Source organism: Orcinus orca, chromosome 11 (assembly GCF_937001465.1).
Source record: "Orcinus orca chromosome 11, mOrcOrc1.1, whole genome shotgun sequence".
In the NCBI taxonomy this organism is placed as follows: Eukaryota; Metazoa; Chordata; class Mammalia; order Artiodactyla; family Delphinidae; genus Orcinus; species Orcinus orca.
Genome location: NC_064569.1, coordinates 82,844,469 through 82,860,761, shown reverse-complemented (window position 1 = coordinate 82,860,761; position 16,293 = coordinate 82,844,469). Strand labels below are relative to the sequence as shown.

Genomic DNA, 16,293 nt, shown 5'->3' with positions numbered 1-16,293 from the left:
TTATTTTACTTACTTTAACGAATAATCAGACAGACTGGAAGAACAGGTGGTTAAAGAAAAATGGGCTACTTGTTTAAATACCTCAGGCACTCAATTAAATGTGTGAATGAATCCTCAAAGACAGCTGTACTGTATTCATCGTGGTATGCTCAGTGCCCAAGAGCACCTCACACAAAGTAGCCAAGAATTACAGGCTGGTTGAAAGAATAAACATGGAGACTGACAGGGGCTCCGGTTCCAGGTGAGATGGAGAAAGCACACTCTATCCTGTCTCTCCCACTGAGTGCAGCTATAAGCCCCAGACAGGATGCACAGAGCTGCAACTGGGGAAGAACACCAGAGTGCAAGTACCACCAAACTCCCAGTGCATTTACCCCCGTTTTCTATACAGTTATAGACTGCAGCAGCCACAACTCTGCTGGGAGACCTTCCTTTCCCATTGGGACTGCAGTTCTGAGAGGATGGGCCAGCTTTTCTCCTTCTCTGTCTTGCCACCACTTAGCCTCTGTGTGGGTACAGCTGTGGGAAGTACATGGCAAAGTGGGAGAAATAAAGCCCCAGCTTTCCAGCTGGAGGTGTGAAATAAGTGGAAAAATAATGTGTTAGCAAAGAATCAGAAGATATTAGGGACTAAATGGAAACTTTACAACTGAAAAAAACCAAACAGACCAATAATTGAAATAAGGAAATTTACTAGATGGGTCCAATAGCTGGATGGAGATTAAAGAGGAAGGGGTCAGTGAACTTGAAGATGAATCAATAGAAATCATGCTATCTAAACAGAAAGGAAGGAGACTGAAAAAGAAAATAAAAATGGAGCCTCAGGGATGGATGGGACCCCCCAAAAAAGTCGAACAGGAGTCCCAGGAGAGGAGAAAGAGTGCAGTGCAGAAAAAGTATTTGAGGAAATAATGGCTGAAAACTCCCCAATGTGCTTGAGAAGCTCAACAAACCTCAAACAGGGTAAACCCAAAGAAATCCACATTCATAATCTAACTGCTGAAAAATAAAGACAAAGTCTTTAAAGCTGCCAGAGAAAAATAATGCATTACTTAGAGGGGAAGAATAATTTAATTATTCATCAGAAAGGCCAGAGGAAGTCGCATGACAATTTTACAGTGCTGAAAGAAAAGAAATAACTGTCAATGCAAAAGTATATATCCAGTGACAACATCCTTCAGGAATGAAGGTGAAACAAAGACATTCACAGGGGGAGGAAAACGAAGAGCATCCATTGCCACCACACTTGCTCTATGAGCTTGCCTAGACCAAAGGGAAATGACACCAGGAAGAAATTCAGAAATGAAGGAAGAGCAGTAGAAATGATAAATATCTGGGCATATTTGAGGATTAAAAGCAAAAACTCTAACGCCGCTTGATAAGTTTTCAACATATAAGTTTTCAGCAAAGTAATACATAAACAACTTTTAAACAAAGGAAGGGTGAAGGGATCTATAGGGTAATAAGGTTTTTACATTCTACTTGAAGTGGTAAAATACTGATTCTAAATAGATTATTAAAAATTAAGTATGGATATGGTAACCTGGAGCAACCACTAAAACACTATACAAAGAGAGACAGTGACAATGAATACTGATATTTTTAGTGTGTTACTTATAACCTATAGAATAGGAACCTACCTATGAACAAATTAGGACTTGGAAGGTCAAGCTAACTACCAGAAGTCTTGGCTGGGTACTTGAGAAAAACAAGTTGCAGTGTTCCTCAAACTTTAGATCACTCAGGGATCTTATTAAGATGCAGATTCTGTAGGCCAGGTGCTGCTGATGCCACCTGTCCAGGGCCCACACTTGGAGTAGCAAGACCGCCAGGTAACTATTCAAACAGCTTTGTATTCCACCTGGTGTTCTTATTAATTTTATGACATGTCATACATTTCAACTCAAACAAATGTCTATGTTCTTTATTGTTCACATGTGTGGCTATACGTTCAATATACATTCAGTAAGAATTTTATTAAGAACTCAGAGAATACAAAACTTGATATCAAGTGATTTGAGAGAAAAACACAGGTTATGAAATGCAGGTCTATAAGGATCTTTTAAGAAATTAAATATAAGGGCTTCTTAAAAAACAGATTTTTAAAAATACTGATTAAAAATTTTTAAATATGCTTGCTTGCTCTCTCAGTAGATCAACTTTACAAAAGATAGACCCAAAGTATCATGACTTAGTGTTTAAAGTGCAACTATTTGAACCCCAACGCAATTTGAATATAAAGTACATGATGCAATTTACCTGATAGCCACGCACAAGGGTAGTCTGTAATTCTTTTAAAATATATTGTAGGTAATGCACACCCAGATCCTCTATTATTTTTGCCAGAGTGCTGCGAGCAATGTCTCTGATTTCCTGTGCTCTGTTCTTGAGGAGGGCACACACTTTCAGCAAAATACTAGAACGTGAGAAATTAATTGACTAATTAAAATAACAGAACCAAATAAAAATATAAATATCCTTTAGTTTCTGAATCACTCATAACCCAAATTATGCCGATTAGGATTCTAAATTACAGCAAATTGTGCCAGTGCTTCTCTTCCTGACAAAAGAGAAGAGAGAACCAATTTTTGAGTTTCACTGAACTTTTCTGATTTGTCACACAACATACCTAGGCAGATTGGCTTCCATAACTTCCTGTGGAAGGGACTGCATTAGTTTAACCATGGCAAAAGCTAAAGGAACTCGAACTACTTCCTCATCATTCACAACCTTTGATTTTATGAGTTTGTGTTCTTCTTCTCTTTTAGTCTGTAAGAAAAATTTAGGTTAAACTAAAACAAAAATAAATGGATTAGGGACCTACCAACACTACAACCTTGCAGTTGAAAGATAAGCTCTTTTGCTATATCTTATATCCATTTCTAAGTTTAATGTCTTAAAAAACAAACTCAATTATGCAATTTGATAACCCTCCAAAAATTATAAAAATAATATGAATAAGAATATTCTTTCCAAAGGAGCAATCAACCAATCAATCAATAAATAAAACCAAGTATTCACTGATGTGGGGTTAAGACTGTTGTGTAATATTTAAAAAGTCACATAAAATTTGTGTTAATTGGGACTTTCCGGTGTTTAACTGACATCGTTGGTACATAAAAAATATGGCACCTCAAATAAACTTTATTTACAAATATACAAAATGATGAAATCGGTATTTTACATCAGGGGTTGGAAAACTTTCTGTAAAGGGTCAGATAGTAAGTAATTTTGACTTTATGGCCGCTATTGAAGCTACTCACTTTTGCTATTGTAAGGCAAAAGCAGAATTAGACAATATGTAAATGAATGGGGTGTAACTGTGTTCCAAAAAAACTTTATTTACAAAAACAGGCTGCAAGCTAGATTCAGCCCATGGGCCACAGTTTGCCAGCTCAAGTTTTACACTGAGAAGGAAAGGCTCTGGCTTCATGAGAATGCACTCCTAAAATGTTACCCCTATTAAACAAGAAAAAGATGTACTTTTGTTTTCTTCCTTTTTTTTTAAAATTTTTTGGTCACACTGCGTGGCATGCGGGAATCTTAGTTCCCCGACCAGGGATCGAACCCACGCCCCCTGCACTGGAAGCATGGAGTCTTAACCACTGGAATGCCAGGGGAGTACTGAAAAAGATGTATTTTTGAATAGCAGAGAAGTGGCCAAGAAGTAGAAAAGGGAAACATACTCTAATTTTTAATAACCTTTTTTGGAAATGGGAGTCATCTTAATATCTACTTTGGAGATAGAAAAGCATATATCTACCAGTATCAGAATCATAATGAAGAAGAAACATTACTACCTTAGCTGTACGAGATGAACCTGAAGATGATGAGATAAGAGAAGGGAGGTGAACTGTGAAATGTAGAGATAAAAGAAAATCCAAAAGCTGACGTCAATCCACATAGTTAGGAGCCTCAGTCTGACAGGGCCCCACGGACACCCCACAGGGTCACACAGACCTGCTGGGCCCCAAACAGAATGATTACCGTAGATGCCAGACATTTATGGAGCCTGGGTAGGATGTCCCCAGTTATGGTTCCGTGGATATTTTTAATTGTTTTCTCCAATTCTTCCTTATTCCAAGGAAGGAAAGAGATGGACTTTGTGATACACTCGGATTCCTTAGCTGCTGTCCCTTCACAATCATCTGGGTCAGGGTTTTCTAGCTCTTCATTCTTGTCTGACAAAGTCTTAAATCCATCTTCCTTATCATCATCATCCGTATGCTCTAATTCCATGGCTTCATGCTCTGGCAACTCAATCTCTTCTATGGTGTCTATGTTTAGTAAACAACAAAAATCACCTTAAATTAAATAAGGAAACAACAGAGTTGTGTTAAGTAGTCTTTTCTACTAACATCTAATAAAAAATATCGCTGACTATAAGGGCAAGATAAGGGCTGAGGAAACAGCAGTAAATGAGAGTGTTACGGTCCTTCATTTTCTTACAGTTAGCCTAATGAGGAATAGAGACAAGTAAACTGATAATTATTAAAAAAAAAAGTGTGGAATAGTAAGCAAGTCCAGGGTACTTTGGGATCACATGGAGAGGCTGGGGGGAGGAGGGCTCTTAACCAAAAGAAAGCTTCCAAAGTACTGTGGTTGGAGGTTTCCAAAAGCAAAAACCTACATTCATGAACATGAAAATCCTAATGGCAGCCAACAAATCTCATGCAGAAACGTACCTTATTATAGGATTCAATTTATTAAAGAAACCTGGGCAGTATCGTAGAGAAAAGTCCAGACTTGGCTCTGCTAACAAGCCATGTGACTACAGTCAATTACCTTAACCCTCATGGGCTTTGGATTCTCACCAGTAAACTGCAGACGGCACCTACTTGCAAGGCTACTGTTAGGATTAAATGTGACAAAGCCTATACTGTGCCTAAAATATATTTCTGACACTTCATTGACTTTCAAAAAATGATAGCTATTAGTCTTCATTTTTTTTTACTGGCTGTGTAGCTTGGGGAAAGTTACTTTACTCTTGAATCTCAATTTCTCGTATCAAAAAAATGCAGTAACTAACACCTAAGGTTCTTGTAAGGTTCTTACGAGGACAAATGAGATAATGTCTATAAAAGCACATTTCACAGTAGATGCTCACTAACTGTTTCAAACTCCATTCACACCTAAGAAGAAAACAGTGAAGTGAATTAATATTTTAATTTTTTAATGTTTCTGTTTATGCAAAATTTCAAAATGCAGATTCAATTGACTGAAGATAAACTAAGGGGCTTTAGTACATTAATTATTTAAAACACAAATGGTTTCTACAAATTCAAAACAGTTTTTCTCTTCATCAGTGTGGCTCTTGAGTGATTTGATAATGAATCAAAGAATTAGAAAATTTTGAGTAGGAACACTGCAGTAATGCAAACTAAGGGCCAAGATATTTCAATGTCTTTAGCCAAAACAATTAGAATAAATACCTTGGCCTACTTAAGTGTTTATTCTTTTCCTTATTTTCCTGTGATGGCTAAATCCTGTAGAGTCTGGTGTTCAATAAAAGCAGTAGTAGTAGGTATCTTTACCTCATTCTGGTTTTAAAGCAAAGGCTTTTAATGTTTTACCATTGAGTATGATGTTTCATTAGGTTTTTGTTTTTTTTTTCTGGCCATGCCACACGGCATGCAAGATCTTAGTTCCCTGACCAGGGATGGAACTAGCGCCCCCTTAACCACTGGACCACCCGGGAAGTCCTATCATTTATTTGGTTGGTTGGTTATCTATCTATCTATCTATCTATCTATCTATCTATCTATCTATCTAGGGCTGCATCAGGTCTTAGTTGTGGCACGCGGGATCTTTAGTTGCGGCGTGCAGGCTTCTCTCTAGTTGTGGTGTGCAGGTTTTTTCCTCTCTCTAGTTGTGGTGTGGACTTCTCTCTAGTGTGGTGCACGGGTTTTTTCTCTCTCTAGTTGTGACGTGGGCTCCAGAGCGCGTGGGCTCTGCAGTTTGTGGCACACGGGCTCTCTTGTTGAGGCACACAAGCTCAGTAGGTGTGGCATGTGGGCTTAGTTGCCCCGTGGCATGTGAGATCCTAGTTCCCCAACCAGGGATCAAACCTGTGCAACCTGCATTGGAAGGTGGATTCTTTACCACTGGACCACCAGGGAAGTCCCCCATCATTAGGTTTTTAAAACACATCTTTTAACAGGTTAAGGAAATTTCTATCTATTCCTTGTTTGATAATTGCTTTTATTATGAATGGATATCGAATTTAATCAAATGTTCCCCCGTGTCTATATAGATGATCACATTTTTTTGTTTGCTAATGTGTTAAGTTCCATTAACCAATCACCAACTTCATGAGTTAGTGGGGGCTTCCTCTTTTTCAGTCACCTGAAATAGCTGATATAAGGTTGAAATGATCTATTCCTTGAGTGTTTGTAAAACTTGCCTATAAAACAGTCTGGACCTGGCATTTTCATCAGAAGAAAATTTTTAACTACAGATTCAATTTCTTTAATCATTAGAGATCTATTCAGATTTTCTATTTCTTCTAAAGTCAGTTTTTGTATTTTATTTTTCTAAGAATTTGAACATTTCACCCAAGTATTCAAATTTATAAGTGCAAAGATCACAATGTTATTTTACCTTTTTCATTTAATTGTGATCTTTTAAAATTCCCAGTATTTATTATGCCTTCTATTGTCATTGGTCAATCTTGTCAGAGGTTTGCCAATTTATGATCTTTTCAAAGACTGATTTTTATTTTTGATGATCCTTTCTGTTGTATCTACTTTATATTTCATTAACTGTTGCTCTAAGTTTTAATTCTTAGACTTTCTTTGCATTCACTGCTTAACATTCTTTCTACACATTAAGGTGATAGAATTGAATTTCTGTGTGAATAATCTACAGGTCAGATTTTTTTCACCCATACAATTTAGTCTGGACTTCTCTACTGTTAAATAAGTTTTTTACAAAAATACTCAAACCATTCATTTTAACTTCCTCCTGACTCATTCACTGGTCACTGCTACAAGAGCAGAAAAAGGGAGTAAATTGAATTTTGCTATCTTTAATTCATGATCATGAAGTATCCAAGGATAGGAAGGAAATCTAGTTTAAGAAAGTTTAAAAAACTTACTCTCTTCCCTCTGAAGTTTTCTCATTTGTTCTTCCAGAGTTTTGTGGTCAAAGTGGAATGCTTCTAACACTATCACTAGCAAACTGTTAAAAAAATTTTCACAGAAATGTTCATTTGATTAATAATATCACTTGACTATTAAAAAGAGAGGAAAGTTAAAGACTTATAAACATTAAATTATTTTTACCAGTCTTAGGTATTTTTTCAGTTTAACAAGTCTTAGTATCACCTCACTGATACAAGGTAAAAGTAAACTGAGATTGTACAAAGGTTGTTTCAGAAAATAATCCAAAATTTACATTTTAACAACAAAACAAAAATAAGCAGTTTGACCATACCTGACACCCAACTTTTGATTGATCTGTCCCGCCTGTAAGACACGAATGAAATGTTTCAAGTAATATATATATGCCGACCAAGAGAGATGTTTGCAAATAGCTCCAATAACCTCTGTGGCAGCAATGGTTATATTTTCATGCTGTAAAACAAATCAAGAGCATCAGTAAGCATTTGCAAATAAAGTACACAGCTAACTTGGTGCATTAAAAAGCTTAGACAGTAGGTGATCAGCAATTATAGAAAGGAAAGAATGCCCAAATTATACTCCATTGTTTTCCCCGAGCTCTAGGAAAAGATGCTGTCAATGAAAGGAATGACATCTTCCTCCCATTAAAGGATACTAACACATTTTGTTTTCTATTCCACTCAGACCTCCCTGATTGGTTCAAGCCTACAGACTGAATGAAGTAAATTCAATGTGTAAAAGTTGACAAATGTCAGAATCAACTACAGATTGCACTGCTGAGCATTCGTAAGTACGATGCAACGGAGAGAGCTCTTTCAGACCACAATGGAGAACAGGAGCTGGATGTACCCTCACACCTTAAACCAGAAAAGTAGACAAAAATATATGAAACAGTTTTCAGACTTTGGACATCAAATAGTGCAGGACAGTGACTCCTGAGAGAAAGGAAACAAATGAAATGAGCCGTATAGTTACCCCAATTCATTGTGTGGGGATAACTGTCAGGTCACAGCACATGAGAAGAAACCCAAAAAGGGCCCCATGTCTCCCTGAGTTAAGGGGGCAGAGTTGAGGCTGTGGAGCTAGAGTCCTCAGGGCAGAGAACCAGACAGAAGAGAGCTACACAGAGAAAAGCTGCCCAGAGAAAGAGCTGCTTAAGCTTCAGCTGAGAACTGATCAGTACACACGAGTAAGGAGGAGACAGGGAAAGAACCACCAAAAAGGAAAAGATGAAACACTCATCTAAGACCACACAGGGATGAGAATAGATCATGTTCCTATCAGCCAGAGTAAAAAAACCTCATGATACATGAAGCATTAGGTATTCAGGTACTCAGAAAGTTAGTGCCTCAGTGGTAGGTTCAAGTAAGCACCAGACTAAAGGCTGCTTGTGCCTAACAGAGCTTAAAAGCGAGCCTCAGAAGGACCAGACAGGACTTCCCTCGTGGCACAGTGGTTAAGAATCCGCCTGCCAATGCAGGGGACATGGGTTCGAGTCCTGGTCTGGGAAGATCTCACATGCCGTGGAGCAACTAAGCCTGTGCACCACAACTACTGAGCCTGCACTCTAAGAGAGCCCGTGAGCCACAACTACTGAGCCCACGTGCCACAACTACTGAAGCCCACTTGCCTAGAGCCCATGCTCCGCAACAGGAGAAGCCACCGTAATCATAAGCCAGCGCACCGCAACGAAGAGTAGCTCCTGCTCACCACAACTAGAGAAAGCCCGCATGCAGCAACAAAGACCCAACACAGCCAAAAATAAATAAATAAATAAATATAAAAAAGAAAAAGGACCAGACTACTCACAAGTAGCCCAACTGCATCTGAAAAAAATTCTCAGGAACACTTAAATACAAAAACATCCAGCACCCAGCAAAGTCACATTCACAATATCTGGCATCTGAAAGATGGCTACAAGGCATACAAAGAAGCAGAAAATAACTCTAATGAGAAGAAAAATCAACCCATCAAAATGGAAACAGAAATGACACAGATGATACAGACTTAATAGTAGACATAGATATTAAAACAACTGACATAATTATTGATATATTCCATTCGATCAAGAAGGGAAAGGAAAGCATGGGCATGTTAAGGAGAGACATGTAAGAAAAAGGCCCAAATTGAACTTTTAGAGATGGAAAAGACAATTCTGAGGAAAGATACACTGGATGGGATTAAAAGTAGATTAGACAGAGCAGAAGAAAAGATCAGTGAAGTTGAAGACATGGTAATAGAAAAATGAAACAAAATGAAACCCAGAAGGGAAAAAAGAAAGACTATTTAAAAAAAAAAAAAGAGTGTCAGTGAGTTATGGGACAACTTGGAATGGAATACAATGGAATCTCCAAAGTCAAGAACAGGAACCAAAAATATCTTTGAAGAAGTAATGGCCCAAAATTTCAAAGTTTGACAAACACTATAAATCTATAGATCCAAGAAGCTCAACAAACCCCAAGCACAAGACACTAAGGCACATCATAATTTAATGGCTTAAAGTCAGTAATGAAGAGAAAATTTTAAAGCCAGCCAGGAAAAGAAAAAGATATATTCCACTCAGAGGAACAAAGAATGACTTCCTTTAGAGACAATATAAACCAGAAATCAGTAGAGTAGTATCTTTAAAGTACTGGGAAAAACCTCAAAACCTGTGAAATTAGAATTCCATACCTAGAAACATTATCTTTCAAAAACAAAGATGAGAAAGGACAAACAAAAGCTGAAGGAATCCATTACCAGTAGACCTGCACTACAAAAAATTTAAAGAAAGTTTTCCTGTCAAAAGTAAAATGATACAGGATGAGTATTTGCATCTACACAAAGGAATGAAGAGCACTGGAAATTGCTGATCTAATATGGAAGCAAATACAAAAGATCTTTTCTTTAGTTTTAAGGATCTCTTTAAAAGATAATTGATGGTTTGAAGCCAAAACAACAACAGTGTATTGTGTGGTTTAAAACTAACATACAGGTAAAACTTATGAAAAAAAAATAGTACAAAGATAGCTAATAAGCCAATGGAGATAAAATAAAATCATTAAAGGATATCCAATTAATCCAATAGAAGAAGAAAAGGAGGAAAGGGAAAAAAAAAACAGAACAAATGCAGAATAAATAACAAGATCATAAATTTAAACCCAACCATATTAATAATCATATTAAATGCAAATGGTCTAAAACCAATTAAAAGGCAGAAACTGTCAGATTGGATTTAAAAAAGCAAGATTCAGCTATATGCTACCTACAAGAAACCAACTTTAAAAGTAAAATAACAAATAGGTTAAAAATAAAAGACTGTAGAAAGGTATACCATAACAATACCAATTAAAGCTAAATATAATTTATTTTTTTTGTCTACACCTCTTTCCTATTTTACTGCCATCTAACTCTGAGCTGCTTACTGGCTCTTCAAACTAGAATTTAGGGATGCATTCTTTTATTTTATTTATTTATTTAGGGATGCATATCTTTTATTTTAGAAATTCTTAAAAATTTTTTGAATATCCGGAAATAACAGAGGAAACCTATCCTTGAACAAGATCATATAATCAACAGTATAAATTCAAGTCACAAATCCTGATATTATCTCAGTTAGACTTAAATATTTATCAAGTCTTTACCATGTGCCAGGCAGTGTTCTTACGCACTATGAGGTATAAAAGTGAAGACGTTCTGAGTTCAAATACCAGTTCTGACTCTATATTTTTGAGAAAGTTCTATAACCTCACATATTCTCAGTTTACTCCCCTATAAAACAATAACAGTCCCTACCTCATAGGGTTGAGTTGTTGTGAGGATGAAATCAGATTACATATTAAAGTACTTAGTATTGTGTCTGTACCTGGTATAGAGCTAAAGAAAAGGCAGCTGTTGTTTTATTTCATTTCTTATGAGCCATTTGGGAAAACAATGAGAATTAAGGCCTATGATACAAAAATAATAGTATGCCATCTTAGTAATGTGATCATTTCTAAGCAAGCAAACATTTTGTGGTTGGCCTTTGTGAGCTAATAATAGCCACCATATTTAGAGCAAGTGCCAGGCACAATTTTAAGGGCTTTAGAACTATTCTAGGACTGTAATTATGGTGACAACATCAGTATGGATGCCACTAACCCCATCTACAGTTTGGAAAAGTGTGTCATGGTACAAGGAGAAGCTTACTGGTTTCTAGATCTAATGCCCTACCTTGATCATTTTCTCATCAAAAATTGGAGCCATGGCATAAGGCATGATGTAATTCTGAAGAGATTTAGAAGACAGCACAATTTTGCCTTCCATTAGTTGTTTTGCCAATTTCTTCAAGGCTCTTGCTCTTCTGTGGATCTACGAGTCAGATAAAATATGAATTAGTCACTGAATAATCTCACCTACAACCAGCTCCATTTCAGTATCATGTTCCTCTTCCATGAAAAGATTAAAAGAGTGAAATACAGTCCATGTGTTACATGAGCAACACTTGTGCCTTGATTTGCTTTCAGAGACATAATCCATAGTATTTCTTTACCAACGGATCCTAGAGCAACTTCTTAGGAAATGGCAGGGAAAGGTGACACTATTATTGTGGTTTGTGATACCACTGAGGAAATCAGACCCCAGGAAACAATCATCTCCTATGCAAATCTGATGATCACAAAGACCAAGGAATGAGAAGCTCAGAACTTTTTGGAAAATTAAAATATATCTTTTTCTTTTTTTTCCTTTTCCTTTTTTTTTTTTTTGCCGCACCTTGTGGCTTGTGGAGTCTTAGATCCCCGACCAGGGATTGAACCCCAGCCCTTGGCAGTGAAAGTGCGGAGTCCTAACCACCGGACAGCCGGGGAATTCCCTAAAATACATCTTTTTAAATGAGACAGAACAGTCTGAAACACTTGTTTATAGACAAGAAAAAGAAAGAAGAATTGTCTTCTACCTGAATGTGCTTCATATTCTCAAAGAAGTCCATTTCTGGATCATGGCAATCAGTTAGCTGTACCAAGTCTTTAAATTCCGGTTGATCTGGAAAGGTTTGAATTAAACAGGAAAGCAGCGTGGTATAATCTTGTTGAATACTCTGCAAACATCGAGTTGAGAAAAAAATTTTTTTTAATTTTAAAAAGAATTTGCTTCTTAGGTAATACAAAGAAACACCAAAAAAGTCATTACAATTTTTTATAAAGTAAAACATTCCCACTGAAACAACAAACTATATAAAATCAGAAGTGACTGCCCTCTTCTCCGTTCCTACTCCCCTGTTAAAAGTTTGCTGAATATTTATACAATCAAGTATTTTAATTAAGTGTACTAAGCCTGACTGCTTTTCTACACAACTACAGCAGAAGTAGGGAAAAACAAAAACAAAACCCACAGATAGTAGTACTTAATTGCAAACCCCAATACCTCTGTCTGGCTCTTCAATCCTTTCCTCAATTTCTCCAGGAGTGAACGATGAATGATTTCTCTATACTCTTTCTCTGTGACATTCAAAGCAGCAAGCCTTTTGATGATATTCATCAAGCACATGCTTGCATTATCACTTAAAGACATGTCTCCTAACTGGACACAGGAAAAAACCCAAATTATTCTGTATAATAACTATAATATTGAATATTATTTCCCAATGAAAGAGTTTGTAATATTTAGCCACTGTTCTGTATAAAACTCTCTACTAAGAAATGTCCCACAGGTACTTCATACTTAAGGAAGAACCAAACATAGGGTTGTGAAAAGTCATGCTTACTGAGAAGTGTCAGTAATTTCAGAAAATACTATGAGATGTACTATTTTTATATTACTGATTTTGCCTTTATTTAGAAATTTGGTATTTTATCCATCACAGATTTTTTTTTCTTTTTCTTTTTTTCATTTTTTATTGAAGTATAGTTGATGTAGAGACGTTAATTAGCTTTATTTCTCAAAGCAAACAGAACAAAAGGTTCACTAAAGCCAGTTTCAATATTCAAAATCAGGTGATCACTTACAGTGACACAGTTGGCTGGTATAATTCTGGTTAGCTGCTTCAGAGTTCCTGGTTTAAGGAATGCAGGTTGTGAGTGTAGAGAAAGTATTCCCAACTCAGCCAACCAGGCAGTGATTCAGGATCCCTCATGTTAAAATTTGATAAGATATATGAAGAATGAGCCCAAATGGGGAGATTACTTTTTCCTATATTACTTAATCCTTAATATCAGATGAACAACTATAAAATGCCACAAAAAGATTACTGATGTCACTACATAGTTAACTATTAACCAAGGGTTTCATTTTCCACATTTTTGAGTTTTAATTCATTTTAGCAACATGGCACTTAATATAGTTACAAACCCCTTTTATTTCTACTATATCAATAAAAGAGGGCAAACTTAAATAATATAGTTACATAACTTAAAACATTGATATTTAACTGACACACTATGAAATTCACCCTTTTATTGTACAATTCAATGGTTTTCAGTATATTCAGAAGGCTTTACAACCGTCACCACTATCTAATTTCAGAACATTTTCATCACCCCCAAAGGAAACCCATTAGAAGTCACTCTCTCCATTCTTCCCACCCCTCACAGCCCCTGGTAACCACTAATTTACTTTCCGTCTCTGTGGGTTTTCCTATTCTAACACACAGCTTTTCGACTTTTCACAGTGCTTCCACATATATTATTTCATTCAAAATGTCTGCCTTTCAAATCATGAGCATAACAGTATGGTCTTTGCCAAACAACATATTCTACAACTAAAAGAAATTTTATATTAAAAATCCCATCCCCCTCCAAACCAAATTAGGTCATTTAGTCATATTATCAAAACAATAAAAAAAAATTCATAAATTTTTGTTATAAAAACCTACCTCCATGTTATAGAAACAATTATGCATAACAGGAATTAGGTAGTTAACGTCCACGGTTTGCATCTCTTTAATATAAGAGGTGATGGTCTGGAACGCTGAGAAGCGAACATCAAAGTTGATATCATCAAGATGTCTTTGATCAAAGGCGTTAAGCTATGAGAAATGCCATTGAAACCATATAAATGAAGGTATATAAATTTTAAATAAGGAATAATAATACTTTGGAAGCAAAAGAGACATAAGATTTTCTTTCTTACCTTGACAACATCAGTAATATATTTTAATCCACTATCAAAATCAGAAAGACTCTAAAAGAAATGAAAGCAGTATATTATTAGTGAATAAAACCTTAACTTGTCTGCCTGCCTCCCTTTGACTCCCTGCCACACTCCAATATATATGGAAACGTCGTATCAGCACCAGGCAAGCTGCTAATATGCATTCCACATCATAGTTATCTTTTGAAAAAGGGGCGATTTTGGGGTAAAAATGAATATTACAGACCTGGAAAACTGTACAAAGCAACTGTCTTGACAACTTGTTCTTAATAACTGAGAAGAGTTTTGCTAGAGGCTTGAGGAAGCTCGTAGGCTCCAGACAATGTTTCAACAGGTTTTGTACTGTCACCAGAATATCAACCTCTGTATCCTTAAGAAAAAATATTGAGAGAAATCATATTTCAGTAATTTATAAAACTGGTCAAATTGGCTTTAATATATTATAGCACAGAAAACAAATAAGTATAAATAAGAAGTAAAAGTAGTAGTACTTAGAAAAGTTATTTCATAGTCTTTTAAAAGTTCTTAGCATTTTAACTTAACCAAAAACCTATAATAGTGTCCATTAACAGTTTCTTCCTTTAATTCTAATAGGAAATATGCATGGTTTTGAAAAATAATTTCTTCTATTTTCTAGCTAAAGAGCCAAGAAAAATGAACTTGCTGAGGAAAAATACACACTTCTGGTCGTTCACAAATCTGTGGTCTTCTAAACTGAATTACTATAGAGTAGGAGTCATTCAGTATAACTCCTAAGGCCTTATAAATGAGTGTGCAAAATGGGAAGACTCTTTTCATCAAGACTGAACTATGGTTTGAAAATCACATCAGAAACTCTAAACTATGCCTGAATATTAAAACAGTGACTTTTCATTCAGTTTGCCACTGTCACCATATTTAAGATCAATGCGTGTCTCAGGTTGCAGATTTGTTATTGATCAAAGTCAGAGAGGGGAAAAAATCCTGAAATGGATTAGAAGCTAAACAAAGGAAAATAAAGGGTTTGAGACTTTTACTGTAATGGTAGATGATGAGGTCTCCACCTTCTCGCCTGCCCCCATTCCTCTTTCTGTCCCCAGTTTTCTCCTCTGTTTTCAATTTTATGTTTCTGTATGAAGTCTTTTCACAAATACTCTGGGATAAATACATCACAGAATCTAACCAATAAAATTATTGTTTACAAATAAACCTAAAAATAAAGTGCCACTTCAAAGACAAATAAATGTGCTGTGAATTCATGCCTGAGCAATATTGCCACGGTGGAGGAAAGGCAGGAGCAGTGTAATGAGCAGAGAACTTTGTTCTTTTTCTTTCATAAACTTGCTGATCCTGGAGAAGGAAAAAAAAAATGGAATATGTAAGGAAGATATATAAGTTAAGAGTATTTCTCCAAGTTAAACTTTTCGTAAAAACAATTCAGTGATGAAAGACCCAGGTGGCTTTTAAGTATGTGTGTATATGTAAAAAGCTTAACTCAGTTATTTAGCAGTGCCCACTCTTATTTCCCTCCAACTTCAGGTTGGTGGCTACTATTCTATTGCTTTTGTAATATCTGATTGTGTAGGTGGGTTATAGTAAACTCCAATCCTATAATTAGTAATTGATAATTACTTATTTCACAAGGAAACAACATTTTAAGTGCTAAGACTTGTTTTAGGTTTTATATACATTTCCATATAACTCCCAAAACAGCCCTATAATGTAGGCATTATTAACCCCACATTGCCCAGAGAAAACTGTGGCTCAGAGAAGTTGATGTCACAGAGCAGGTCTTTCAAACCTAGTCTTTCTGGTGCCTAATCACTCATCATCTTCTCACTATCACGTAGCCTATGATAAAATTTAGTAAGTATATTTCCCATGGTTTCCCGTTCTGCAAAACTTAGAAATACACTAGTATAAATAAAACATTTAAAAGAAGTTCCTGGAAGATTCTACTATATCATTTTTTTATCGTTGCTGAAAGTAACAGAAAAAATAAACTTTCAACAACTAAGTCCTGTAACAATTTAGATTTTAAGATAGAATCATTTTGTGCACTCAGATTCACTAACCAGGCACTTTA

At 36.0% G+C, this 16,293-nt stretch overlaps 1 protein-coding gene across 1 annotated transcript in view; it reads right to left on the bottom strand.

The window, feature by feature from the left end:
- UTP20 (UTP20 small subunit processome component) overlaps positions 1 to 16,293 on the bottom strand; it is a 94,389-nt gene that overhangs the window by 19,345 nt on the left and 58,751 nt on the right. Inside the window, exons 32-43 of the mRNA XM_033427634.2 lie at positions 15,470 to 15,557; positions 14,455 to 14,598; positions 14,208 to 14,258; positions 13,951 to 14,103; positions 12,504 to 12,659; positions 12,037 to 12,177; positions 11,313 to 11,450; positions 7,435 to 7,574; positions 7,097 to 7,179; positions 3,988 to 4,277; positions 2,630 to 2,769; positions 2,260 to 2,416 (exon numbers count right to left, since the gene is read on the bottom strand). Coding sequence (XP_033283525.2) covers positions 2,260 to 2,416; positions 2,630 to 2,769; positions 3,988 to 4,277; positions 7,097 to 7,179; positions 7,435 to 7,574; positions 11,313 to 11,450; positions 12,037 to 12,177; positions 12,504 to 12,659; positions 13,951 to 14,103; positions 14,208 to 14,258; positions 14,455 to 14,598; positions 15,470 to 15,557 — 1,681 coding nt within the window. The remainder of the gene's footprint in view (positions 1 to 2,259; positions 2,417 to 2,629; positions 2,770 to 3,987; positions 4,278 to 7,096; positions 7,180 to 7,434; positions 7,575 to 11,312; positions 11,451 to 12,036; positions 12,178 to 12,503; positions 12,660 to 13,950; positions 14,104 to 14,207; positions 14,259 to 14,454; positions 14,599 to 15,469; positions 15,558 to 16,293) is intronic.